This window comes from Pseudonaja textilis, chromosome 1, assembly GCF_049901715.1.
Source record: "Pseudonaja textilis isolate UNSWEBS1 chromosome 1, rPseTex1.2, whole genome shotgun sequence".
Lineage (NCBI taxonomy): Eukaryota > Metazoa > Chordata > Lepidosauria > Squamata > Elapidae > Pseudonaja > Pseudonaja textilis.
The window spans coordinates 300,341,163-300,354,445 of NC_141990.1; the positions used below are offsets into that span (position 1 = coordinate 300,341,163).

General features: G+C 36.7%; 2 protein-coding genes and 2 long non-coding RNA genes across 11 annotated transcripts in view; 1 reads left to right on the top strand and 3 right to left on the bottom strand.

Moving 5' to 3' along the window:
* The window catches only part of PPP1R13B (protein phosphatase 1 regulatory subunit 13B), a 55,638-nt gene extending 49,199 nt beyond the window's left edge, over positions 1–6,439 (bottom strand). For all 8 annotated transcript variants that reach the window (XM_026698574.2, XM_026698571.2, XM_026698573.2 and 5 more), the window contains exon 1: positions 6,077–6,439. In XM_026698574.2, coding sequence (XP_026554359.1) covers positions 6,077–6,085 — 9 coding nt within the window. In that variant the 5' untranslated portion in view covers positions 6,086–6,439. The remainder of the gene's footprint in view (positions 1–6,076) is intronic.
* LOC113435038 (uncharacterized) overlaps positions 1–13,283 on the bottom strand; it is a 274,736-nt gene that overhangs the window by 245,646 nt on the left and 15,807 nt on the right. The window lies entirely within an intron of this gene.
* The window catches only part of XRCC3 (X-ray repair cross complementing 3), a 624,633-nt gene that overhangs the window by 80,402 nt on the left and 530,948 nt on the right, over positions 1–13,283 (bottom strand). The gene's annotated exons all lie outside the window — the stretch shown is intronic.
* Positions 6,467–11,821, top strand: LOC148128275 (uncharacterized). Its single transcript, XR_015741184.1, has 3 exons — positions 6,467–6,716; positions 9,530–9,607; positions 11,185–11,821. It is a non-coding gene; the product is annotated as an uncharacterized LOC148128275 (long non-coding RNA).

A 13,283-nucleotide genomic window follows, 5' to 3' on the forward strand; every position in this document is an offset into this window, starting at 1 on the left:
ACAAGTCTTAAACTTGCCAAGTTTGAAGACCTAGACTCACAAGTGGATGGATTGGAATCTAAACTGCTGTTGACAGATTTAAAAGGAACTTGGTTTGGAAACTGCAAGTGCACTGAAAAAGGCTGAAAGAGGATTGGATTCTACAGATTTGGAGTTAACAGTATCAGTGAGTGATGAACTGGACTTTCTTAAGACGATTGATGGTGATTGGGGAATGGACTTACTATACCTAACTGGAAAACAATTTGGACTGAATGTTTATTTGGCGGGGGGGCGGGGGAGATGGATAGACAACAGAGCTTCATGATTCTGGAGTATAAGATACAATTGTTGAGAAAATTCTCAACCAAAATCTTATGGAAAACTTTTCTTATGAAGAATCAAGTATGTAGCAGTAGCTCTCACACCCATAATCATAAGGTGTTTTGAAAGACTGGTCTTAAAATATATACAGGATTGTCTCCCACCGACCCTTAACCCATACCAGTTTGCTTATTGGAATAACAGATCCACAGAGGATGCTATTGCCATGACTCTCTACGTTGCACTGGACCATCTGGAGCATAGTGGGAACTGTGTATGGATGCTTTTCATTGATTACAGTTCGGCTTTTAATACCACCATTCCAGATATACTGATTAAAAAGTTACTTGAAATGGGCCTCTCCTCTCACACCTGCTGTTGGATAAGGGACTTTCTTACTAACAGACCCCAAACCATTAGGATTGGTAGCTATTTTTCCTCCACTTTTGCTCTCAGCACTGGCTCTCCACAGGGCTGTGTGCTGAGCCCCCTTTTGTATTCACTCTATATCTACAACTGCACTCCCTCTTGTCCCACTAACTCTATAATAAAATTTGCAGATGACACCATGTTGGTGGGACTCATTTCAGAAGAAGACGAAATGGCCTATAGGTCAGAGGTTCTCAGACTGGTCTTGTGGTGCAAGAGTCATAACCTCACCCTGAACATCAAAAAGACCAAAGAATTGATTATAGACTTCAGAAGATGCAAAGCAGAGCCTCTCCCACTATATATTAATGGAGACTGTGTGGAAAGAGTTGATAGTTTTAAATTTCTAGGAACTCATATTTCCGACAACCTTACTTGGTTGGTTCACACTATGGCCACTGCAAAGAAGGCCCAACAGCGCCTGCACTTTCTGAGGTTGCTGAAAAAGAGTGGTCTGGGTGAGAAGTTGCTGGTTACTTTTTACCGGTCTACTATCGAGAGCATTTTGGCATACTGTGTAACGGAGTGGTATGCTGGATGCTTTGCAGTGGATAAGAAGATATACCAGAGAATTATAAACATAGCACAAAAAAAATCATTGGTTGCTCTCTTTCTTTTCTGGAAGAGATTGCAAAGACCAGACTCCTCTCTAGAACACTAAAAATCTCCACAGACTGTTCTCATCCCGGTCATTCATATTTCGAATTGTTACCATCAGGGAGGTGTTATAGATGTCTTAAAATGAGGACTAATAGATTGAGAAACTGTTTCTTTTCCAAGGCAGTAATTGTGTCTTGAATCAAACAGTACATTTGTGATTTAGTTCTATTATTATTATAATTATTTTAATTTTTAAATACTTTGTAGTGTAATTGTGATGTGGTGTTTGGGGCACTGTGCTAGAGTAGCTTACAAATTTCACTGTATTTGTAGAATGCAATGACAATAAAGGTATTCTATTCTATTCTATTCTATTCTATTCTATTCTATTCGAATATCAGCTCCTGGGAGGATCAGAGATAATGATTGTGGTGATTTATGATAGATAAGAAGCTGTTGTAACTTTTTATGAGTTAAATACAATAATAGATCGTTAACAGAGGAACTTTTAAGTTTAATTTTGCTGTTGGTTTACCTGTTAATTACTTTGCTTTTTATATAGAGTAGACAGATGACAGGTCAAATTGGTTGCAAATAGATGTTGAAGTTTATAAATTTTGGGTATGCTTCGCAAGGGTAAGAAACTAATATTGTTGCAACATATTTATCAGTGTTCAACTAGAGGCAACCATATATGTATATATGATTTAGTTCTTTGTCCTTTTAATGTACTTTTTTAATGTTTTGTAAATCTTTTGTTTTTGTAATTTTTTGGAGTTTGTATTTTATCTTAATTTTCTGAATAAATAAAAATTTACTCAAAAATAAATGTTATATGGACAAACTTCTCACTAACATAATTTAAAATGTAAACCATAGACATTGATAAAACCATATGTAAAAATAGAATAAAAAAAAAACAGATTAAATAAGAATAAAGAATGTGAACAATATTTCTATGTTACCAGTATAATTTACCCAGGTCGGATCCACATATGCAGACCTCAACTAGACTTTTATTCAATTATAGAGCCATGTTATATGTGATTTTAAAATTCTGACCAGATATGAAATATGTTGTTTTAATATAAGAATCCCAATAGGTGGTCCAAGATACTAGTCACTCTCTGTCTTATAAAGTTGACATTGAAATAATATGTATTGTATCTTCTATCTCTGGAGTTCCACAAATGCAAGTGACTTCTTTGCAAAGGACTTTCATATTTAAGCAGTCATCCAAGCTTTTTAAAGCTCGCATTTGTAAACACTGCCCTAAGATGTTTAGGCTTTTTGTGTTTAGATATTTGGCAATTTGAAAAGTACATTTATATGCCAACCTTACTGAAGATGGCTGCATTTTTTGTGCTTCAATATCAAAGATTTTTTGTGCAATAATCTTTTTAGCTTATTCTCCAGTTGTATAGGAGACAGGGAGATCACACTCCCAATATAATTCGTCAGTTGTACAATTCAAACTCAACTTTTATTGAGTTTTTGTCTATTCTAACACACACAGTTTTGGGAGTCTGTTAGTTTCCATAGCATTAACTTTGGACCTAAAATTATATGCCCTGAATTTAGATAAAGAACAAATTGTATAAATTCCCAATTCAGCTCTATCTGTTGCAGCTGAAGTCTTTTATCCAAACCCAAAATACTTCTCAGATGTAGTCACTATGTTTGTTTTATTATTGATATTTAAGCACCAAACTTCAGCTCAATGTAAGAGCACTGAAGTGATCTTGGCCTTATATAATTTAATAATTAGGGGTGAGGAATCTAAATAACTATGTTTATTTTTTTAAAAAAATTAGGGAGTAGATTCATTCCTGGTCTTGTTCTAAGTGAGCTCCTTTGATGATGGAGCCAAAATCCAGCCTCAGAAAAACTTCCCCTAGGTAAGAAAAGGTATTAACCTTTATTGGCTCATCATCTAATAGCCACTATGGTGTTGTTTTCCAAAACCCTTGACTTTGATTTATTAATAGTCAGAGATTATGACAACAGGATCCAAGTCTTCTTAACAGCCTACACAATCACACTTTTAAAAAGGAACAGCAATATATTATCAGTGTATACTAGGGTACTACAATGTATATAATGTATGATGCCTTAGGCATGTGTGTCTTTATTACTCTTTGTAAGTCAATGTATGGACTATATAACAATGGTGCAGGTTGAAACTAAAAAAAAAGTAAATAAGGCAATAATCGAGGGGACTTCACTTATAGGAATGGGTGAGACATCTCTTCCATGTTTATGGAAACTCTTCCTTGCTACTATTTTTTCCTAAAAGATCTGAAGCATTCATTCATTAATGTAAATGTAATGTAATGTCAAATTGCTATAGTTGTATGTATTTGTGGATATAAAATATATAAATATTAAAAAGAGTAGAAATATTGGAAAATATTAAAATATAAAAAATGTTAAAACCTTTATACAATAAAACAATGTTTCTTAAAGTATGGCCTTGGGAGACCTTCTCAGGAGTCCTCAAAATCAAAATTATTTGCCAGCCTATGTTGAAAAATAATGCAATATTAAAATCCCATCAAACAATTGTGAGAAATGATAGCATCAGTGAATGTATCTATTTTAATTTTTAATATAGTAAATATCAATAAATAGAAACAAAAGCTCTTTTGGGGTGCTCCATAATTTTTAAAAGCAGAAAGGAGATCTGAGAGAAAATGATTAAGAAACACAATTATATAGAAATCATACAGTATTTAGAAAACGGAAGGTTCACTTCAATGGTACAACACCTGTAAAGGTGATTAAGTTTCATTTTACATCTGCTTTCTAGTAATGTTACGATCATTTTGCAAGCTAACACTTTGAAAGCAGAAACTTCTAAATGGCATATTTCATAAAACGACATCCAGTGACATGCCTTATACCTATTTAGTGAATGCAATCTAAAGAACAATCTACTGAATGAAGTCAGGAAGTTATCTTGAACTGCAAAGACAGTCATTAAGTTTACATACACCCAAACAAAAAGACAGTCATGCCGATTGATGAGAAAAAAAAAACAAGTTAGGTAATACCTTAACTAAGACCAATCAAAATGCTACAAAAATCACTCATGCTTTCTCAAAAATTTGAAACCGTGCAAAATGTTTTGCAACATTTTGATTCAGGCTAATAAAGCTATTGCCCAATTATGTATGCTTGTAAATGTTTTCCATTCCAGAGATCTATAATCATCAGCTTGTTCCATAAATTCATTAATCCTAATATCCCTGTTTTTCACAATTGTAAAATACCATCATCACAGAATGAATGGGAAGTTAACCAAATAGGTTTGTCTCATTCTTACTAAAATGCTTTATGCTACAGAAATTTCATCGAAACTATTACTTTATAACTTCACTATGCACAGTCAACATGTATTTCTTACTTATATTCTCATGTTCAAGCAGTTTTTGATATGGTTAATAATACAAGGAATCCTGCCTCTCCCTTATTTATTGGAAGATAAAAAGAAATGTATAATTATGTATACTTCTTTCTGAGAACCATGCTATTTCTTTTGCATATCAAGAGCAATTCAGGAAAAATAATTCCCAATCCAAGCAAATAAGTAATGGATTATATCTTTATAGATATCAAAATAAAGCACAGCCAACTAAGAGAAACCAGACTGCTGATAAACAGAATAAATTTTTTTAAAAATTCTATCACTGTTGGAAAAGATAAAGAACCAAGGCAAGGTCACATTCTTTTATGCTGAGATGAGCAACACATTTTGCAAACATGTTTCCAGGAGGTAACAAATTATTTAAATAAATACAGAAACGTACAGAATGAACTATACAGCCTCATCTAATGCTTCCTGTTTCTGTTACATAGAAATCCAACTATACTCAGTCATGAGTAAGCCTTTCTGGATTGGGATTTACTCATACAAAAGTAGACACAGGACTGCACCATGAAGGTGTCTCATCCTAGCTTTTCACCACACAGCCTGTATTTTTCTTTGATGCATATTCAGATTACTCCTTGACTGTGCCAGATGAAAGGCTAGAGAGCTCATATACCCGTTTTTCCCATCTGAATTCTCTACAAAAAAAAACAGAAAGGGCACAGCATTCCCATGATTTAAATTGTTTTTTTTTTAAAAAAAGACACCAACCTTTCCCTGAACCTAATATAAGGTTGTGTAAGAACCTTGTAAGAAGTAACAACTGATGATTTGGGAGTGGGGATGGGCAGCGGTGGTTTAAATCTGGCCAATCTTTCCTTAGGGAGGGTTGAGAGAGAAGCTAACCATATAAATGTATAAAAAGGAATCATACAAATATATAATCCGATCCGTCCTTCAAATAACCCCAACATCTAACCTTATCACCTCCTTCGGGAAAACCACCCTCAGCAGCCTGGCCCTGTCACATTCAGCTACTTAATGGCCCAGAAGGTAGGTTGGGTGGGTGGGAGGGAGGGTGGGAGGGAAAGAGAGAGGGAGGGGAAATCCTTCCTGCATCTGTTGGGAAAAGGGGAGGGGGGGAACCAAAACGTGCGGCGCGGTGCTGCAACCGCCTCCAATTGAATCACGGTCTGTGCAGGCTGAAAATCCCAGATCGTTACCAAGCCTGTTTCGGCGATTACCTCTGGCCGGCCTTTTCGTCGCAAACACCCGGCACGGAGAAAAGATTATCCCCGCTATGATTCCTCCTTCCCCCCCCAATAAACGGCACCCCTCTTTTCTACCCACCCAGCCACCCGCAATCCTGCTTACCGGCATCATTTCCGGCGCTGTCACTAGTGCTAATCAAGACGCCGGTCGGAGGAACGAAGGGGAAGGGGCGCAGGGCGACCGCGGACCAGGCCTGGCTGCGTTGCCGCTCCTTCTGGCTCTCGGGACCGGAATTAAGACAGGGTGGCTTCCAGCACGGTTGCCAGGCTCCGTTGTCCTATTTCCCCCTCGCGGAAGGGTGTCCTCGTTTTCTGCTGGTGTTTTTTTTTTCTCTCTCTCTCCTTCCCGTCCTCCCCTTTACGGGCGGCGATGACAGCGGCCGCAGAATCAAGAACGGGCAATACAAGCCCGGCCGCCGCCGCCGCCGCTGCCGCCGCCGCCGCCTCGTCCTCCTCTTTTCTCCTCAGAGGGTTTTTTTTTTTTTTGCCCTTCCTCTCAGCTCCGCTCTACTCCGCCTCTCCAGGGTTAACGACGACGCTTCCCTATTGGCCGAGGCAGGAGAGAAAAGCGGGAGGGGTTTTCCCACTGCCCTTGGAATGAGCAGGAAAAGGGGAGGAGGCAGAGAGAGAGGAATGCGGGGCCGCCTACCTGCTCTTTGGGCCGCACGTGACACAGGCCGGGTTATTATTCCTGGGGCCTTTTAGGATGCAGGAAGGAACCACCCTCCTAATGCGCCTGCAAGGTTTTCGCCATGGGGGAGGGGCGGGAAATGGATCCTAGTGGATTTTACACGAGCTTTGCGTGCATAGGAGAGTCGACCCATCCCTTTCCTCCTCCCCCTTTCTTTTTTACTCCCGTGGGCGTTCAGTGGTGCGTCACTGCAGGATCGCGGAATTTCACCTTTCCTATAGAATAGATTCTGAATCAATCTTAAAAGGCAGCTTGATGCTAAAGTCAGCCCCGCCGTTCTCAAGCCAACGTACGATGTGTTCCTAATTAAACCAAAACATATGACGCCGTTATCTTTCCCCAGTCTGATACCCTTCAGGACAACGTTGGTAACGCTGAATTCCGATTAATGTCAATTCTGTACAATCGGGAGGCACCAAGTTGAGAGACGCTGGGCTGGCGCTTTTAATGGCCCCAGTTGGTTCTGGATTTGCTGTCTTCCGGCTGTTTTTCCTGTTTTTCCAATTCTGTCTTGAACTACATACTTGGCATCCTGCGAACTTCCTTCCCCTTCTAGTACCGTAGGATTTGCTGCCCTAAGCAAAGGCCGCCTACAAGTTCTTTCCTCGTGTGTGTTGCATTTGCTAGCAGAACCGACTGTATTGCTGTTCGGACTGAAAAATCATTTTTATATATCATCTCTGCTTGCTCCTCTTCTTGGTCATGGAGACGGAAACTCCCCCCCCCACCTGAAGATCAACCCTCCTGTTATGGATTTATATAGGTCAATAGAAATGAGGGTAAAACACCATATTGAAGGAGGGAAATCCCTTAATCATCTTCAGTATTCCATCTCCACTTGTAACAAATACTAACACTGATTTAATACGAAAGTCTTTTTTCTTCTGCTAAGTTTGTCAAACCCTATTTTTAAATGTGCTCACAACCTTATTTCCCCTAGAATCCTGCCTCCCTAATTTGCTTGTGTATTGGGATTGATCTCTGTAATTGCAAATACCATAAACCTCAAATTCATATAAATTGAAATCTGTTCTACTACTGATCAATTATGATTTTTAACATTACCTCTTCCATTGTTTAATTGAAAGTAAAATTAAAGTTTTCACTAATTGTGTTCACATAAAATTTGCCTCACGCACGAAATTAAACCACAAATTAGACTTCTTCCTAATAAACATAGTAGGAATGGATACAAATGTATTTCTTTTCATTATACCCCCCTTCCCCCAAATCCTGGCATATCAAAAGCTTCAAAGTTTCTACTGTGATTTCCTTTTTCCGCTATATTGTATAATTTGTTTGGTTTTTTAGACCTTGATCTGGGCAATGGCTGGAGTAAAAGCTAAAATCTTGAAGAGAAGTAGATTATGTGGTGAACAAGAAACTGCATGTGAATTACTAAGGCATAAAACCAGCTTTCTTTCATAGGCAACATAAAATTCAGAAAGGTCTGCATAATAGCAAATATGATCATTCTTCTAGGAAAATGTTTAATTTTAATTTGAATAAAACAGAACAAATAGAACAAATGTTTTCAAATAAATGTATCTTAAAATTCAGGAATCACATGTGGCTCCCAAAACACCTCGCTTCTCTTTTTTAAAAGAGGCCCAAATTTATGGATCCCTCAAAAACTGACTTGATTCATATTTTCATATATATCACACTTAATCAAAGTTTCTTTTAAGGTGAATTATTTAATAATAATCCACACTCAGCAAATCCACAAAGGGTCACATATTAAGGATTTGCAGCTTTGAGGATTAGGTTGCTTTAAGGATAAGAAGCTTGTTAGTCTCTTAAGATACCACAATACATTTTTCTAACACTAGTAACATTGTTCCAGTCTGTCAATATTTTAGATTAGAAGTTGGATGCTCAGCAAATATTCCTGTAGTATAAATCCCAGAGGTCTAACTGGTAAAGTTAGTTAATTTTAGGCTGTGTTCACATGACATGGTAAACCACTACAAAGACTTAGCAAGTTTGTCCATGATATCATGTTACCTTTAATAAGAGCACCTCATTAGGAAAGGAGGAAACCTTAACCAAAGCACATAACATTGGCCCACTCAACTTGCCTAGACATAGCTTATTTTTATTTTACTCGGGCTTCTCATTTTGTCTGAACCCTGTAATGATGTTGAGAGTACTCTTTTCCAGTTACCAACACAGATGCAAAGAGTGTCTCCATGATGCTGTTCTAACTACATTACCTCTTCTCTTTTTGTCTCCACTTGAGAGACAATGAGAGTTTGAAAACATGTTTCCTAAATGATTCAAAAAAGAGATGCAGCCAAATTTGACTGTCATGCAGAACTGGTAATCTTTATTTCTTGTTCTGTCTACCCCAGTATTTCTCAACCTCAGAACTTTATGTTGGTTGCAAATTAAAGTCCATTGATAACAGTGCTGAGGTTAAGAAACACCGTTTTATTCAAATTACCTATATAGGTAATAAATGCAAGTGCAAACTCAATGTAAGGAAAAATATATCGAGGAACTAGAAACCTATCTGAAATTTTCTGATGGTTCTCTGCTAAGATCTGTTAACAATAACTTGCATTGGCTCTACTTGGATATTATGCCAACCCAAGTTAATCAGAGTCTACTCAATTATTCTAACTTTTTACATTCACAACACACCACACCTAAATTGATAAGACTTGGGCTCACAAAACTCCCTACACTAAAAAGTGGTTGACTTTTTTGTGCTTTATCTGTGATCACAGCTACCGTGCTATACTATACATAGATGAAAAATCAAATCCGGTTTCTCTTTCTGCAGCTTTGCTTAGTCTTAACAGCAGTTTTAAACATAGAATGACTCGAGCAAGAGTAATTCTTCCTGTCTTCTTCCTCTAGGTTACACCCTATGGGCTAAAGGCACAATGCACTTTAAAAGAATTTCCACAGCTGACAGTCCCTTACTACCAACTTGAGGTATGTAAGGAATGCAGATGGCGGAGTCCTTCCGCTTCTCCATCAAGGCAAGGCTCTGGGACAAGGCTTTCTTGAAAGTGGGAGGTTAAGGTAGAGACAGATATTTAAAAACCCACTGGGGTGTGCATGATCATAATTTAAAGTGCGGGGGGAGCATAATTTCCTATTATTGTTACTGGAGACTTGGAAAAGGTACATGTAAGGTTTGGGGAAAAATATTTAGCGTATTTTAATTTTTTAGAAGTATTTAGAAGTAACATCAAATCAAATTTATTTGTGATGGTAATTGATTTTGTGATCAGGAAACTTGACAGATAATATTTAAAAGCTGTTCACTTAATCATGCTTTACTGAATTAGACCAATTTCTAGGCTTACTTGACATAAGAAGCTGTAATTTAACATGGGTTATACACAAAGAATATTTTAAGCTAAGATGTAGTTGGCTATTATACATTGTGGAAAATTACAGAGAAAGATATTAAGTGAAAATATATTTTTGCAAACTATTTTAAACAAATACCGGTACTCTCTCTCAACTCAGCCCAACCCACCTCACAGGAGAAAGATATGTTTACCGCCTTGAGCTGTTTATAAAAATCATAAAGGCAGGATATAAATAAAATAAAATTACTTGCCTCTGCATTACATAACCAGAGAAGAGAGCTTAAAATGTATACTACCCATATTTCTCCTGTTGTGATGCTTTGGGAATTTTTCTTTTTCTCCCTAGATCTTGCCTGATTTTCAAACTCAATCTTTCTTTTGCTGTCTTCCTCTGCCACATCAAGTTTAGTCCTGTTGAATTAAATTCAAGGAGTAATTATGCTGACAGGTGGGCAGAATCACAACCTGCTTAGTGCGATTTGTCCCAGTTCTGGCAGATTGGAAAGAATAAAAAGAAAAGTCCCTGGCTTTTTAAATGTGAAGTCTAATGAATATTTTGGCAATGAGATATAACCTTGATACCATAACAGCTTTGTGTTAATTTGTTCTTGTCTCCTTTCCCCACCACCCTATGAATATTAATTAGTTATGAGAGTTTGAGCCATACTTCTAAAGTAGCCTGTGTTTCACCTCTTGCTGCTTCTTAGGGAAAACCTGTTCAGCGTCTTTGTGGCAGAAATTGTATATACCTAAAGCTGACTGGCTTATGACATCCCGCCCCCTCCTAGTACTGCTTATCAATTATTAACCTCATTGTATTTTAAAATGTATTCATATATATACCAACTCAGCTGTTTGCACAATACTCTAATCCAGTGTTTCTCAACTTTGGCAACTTTTAAGATATATGGACTTCAATTCTTCAAATTGCTGGCTGGGGAATTCTGAAATTTGAAGTCCTCACATCTTAAAGTTGTCAAGGTTGAGAAACCCTCTCATCTATTGCTTGACAATGACTTGATCAGTTAACTGGGTATATATAACCTCCAGAACTTTTAATTAAGCACACATTGAGTTTATAATAGATGGGGTATCATCTCAGAGTGTATCTAGTATTTACCAGGCTCCTGAATTTTATAATCATGAATTTTAAATGGGAAGCTGCAAAGTATCAACCTATTTTTTTTACAGAATGCCTCTGGCCATCAAATGGGCTCTATAAGCATGTTTAGAAAACGCAAACGATGGAATATTTGTTTGGAAGTGTGCACAGCAGCCCAGAGAAAGATCAATAGGAGTAAAAAGAAACATTTCATGGGAGAAAAATTTGAATTTAAAATTTTGAATTTAATTCAAAGCTGAATTTGTACAAAAAGTATCTGCAAGGTTCTGTATTCAACAGCTGCGGATCCTAGGGAAAAATGCATCTATTGCCATTTCTTGTTTCCACTTAACTAGTGATCCTTCCATCTTTCCTTGATCTATTAGTATTTTTGATATTTATTGTACTGTAATCCTATTGTACTTATTATTTCTACACTTTAACTGCATCCATTAACTTCTGCATCTGAGCTTAAATGCTTGCATAAAAATGAATTTTGTAACTTGAAGAGGACCATTTTCAGACTTGAATTATGTTTACTGCTTCAATGAGAGCTATGTCTTGAACATAATAACTCTTGATAGTTACAGCAATTTTTGTGTTCCAGTAGTTCATTATTTATGAATAACAAAACCCGATATTTTTTTCATTCCCAATTGCAATGGGATCCCAGGATGTAGACAATTTTCTTAATGCAATAAAAGTTCAGAGGATTCTAATATTGTACATCTTATTTTATAGTAATGTTTTAACCTTGTCTCCTGTAAAATTACTGTTGCTGTTTGAAAGGGTTCCATAGAATGATTTAAAATTTTAAATCATGGTTTGACAATCAATGTTTTAAACACTTTCTTCAGTCTCTGAAGCTGCTGGCAGCTATTCCAATTTTTTTCATCATCCAATTGATCGAAGGAAAGCAGAGCATAGTTTCTTACTGCTAATGGCACAAGGACAGCTCAAGTTTTTCTTTTCTTTCCCTTGCAAAATAACAAAGGGTGCTGACTTCCCCTTTCCTTGTAACAATAATATTCCACATCATCCAGTAGAAGGGGAACATGTTGGAGGGTAGGGAGGAAAAGGGAGAAAATTAATCTGGACGTAGTAATGTATGCTAAAACCATATCTATTTTAATATCTGGCCTGAAGGGTACCTAAAGCCAAATGTTGCCAAAAGTGAGACCAGCTGGATTTAGAGAACATGTAGCTGAGACATACCCTTTTCTTTGTTGTCTTGAGTTGCATGATGTAAGAAATCAATTACAATACTCTTTATTTGATTTTGAATGTACTAAATACATAAATTTTAATCTACATTGGAAATCATAAAATATGGAAATCATTTATATCCACACTTTTCCTCTTATAAAATTCAAGGTGATATGGGGGGTTAAATAAACTTCCATAAGATTACTGATCACATTGAGACCTCCTTAGCTTTTACCAAATGGTTGTATTATGTACCTTGAGACTATCAAATCATAGAGTATAGTCATACAAGATACTGAATCACAAATTGCCAACTATATTGTAACCAGCATATTCTGCAAACCCAGATGTGTAGTTAGATGATGGTTCAGTGTGTCATTAAACCCAGACATTAAATACATTTCTACCCCATTGCAATCAGAATGATTCCCAGCCAACATATAAATAAAAACAATTTTTAGACACCCATGGCAGCAACTGAAAGTATGCAATGACTTGTTACTCAACAACCAATTATATTGAATAAACCATGTTTGTTATCCATGTGAAGATAACCACACACCTGGCTATTGTAATATGTAACATAACCTGAGGGACATGATGCTGCTATGGAACTAAAGCTAAACAAAGATTGGATGGGGAACTTTTGAAAACAAATTTTATACTATGTATTCAATGATAGAACATATATATTTGTACATAAATATTACAAAAGGCATTCGTCTCCAATGATTAAACACAAGTAAACAATGACCTACTGTAATAATTTCCTGCCGGATATAATTATAATTTTAGTTGAATACAATTCAGATTACTTTCTGAGGGATTTAGAAATACAGAGCAACTTCTCAAAATTGTAAGAAATTGTAAATTGTCCCTTTAAATTAATAAATAAATCCAACATTACCTTATTGAAATTCCTTGCAACAAGTGAATAGAGAAAACAAATCAAAATTGGCACATAAACCTTATTTCCATAAAC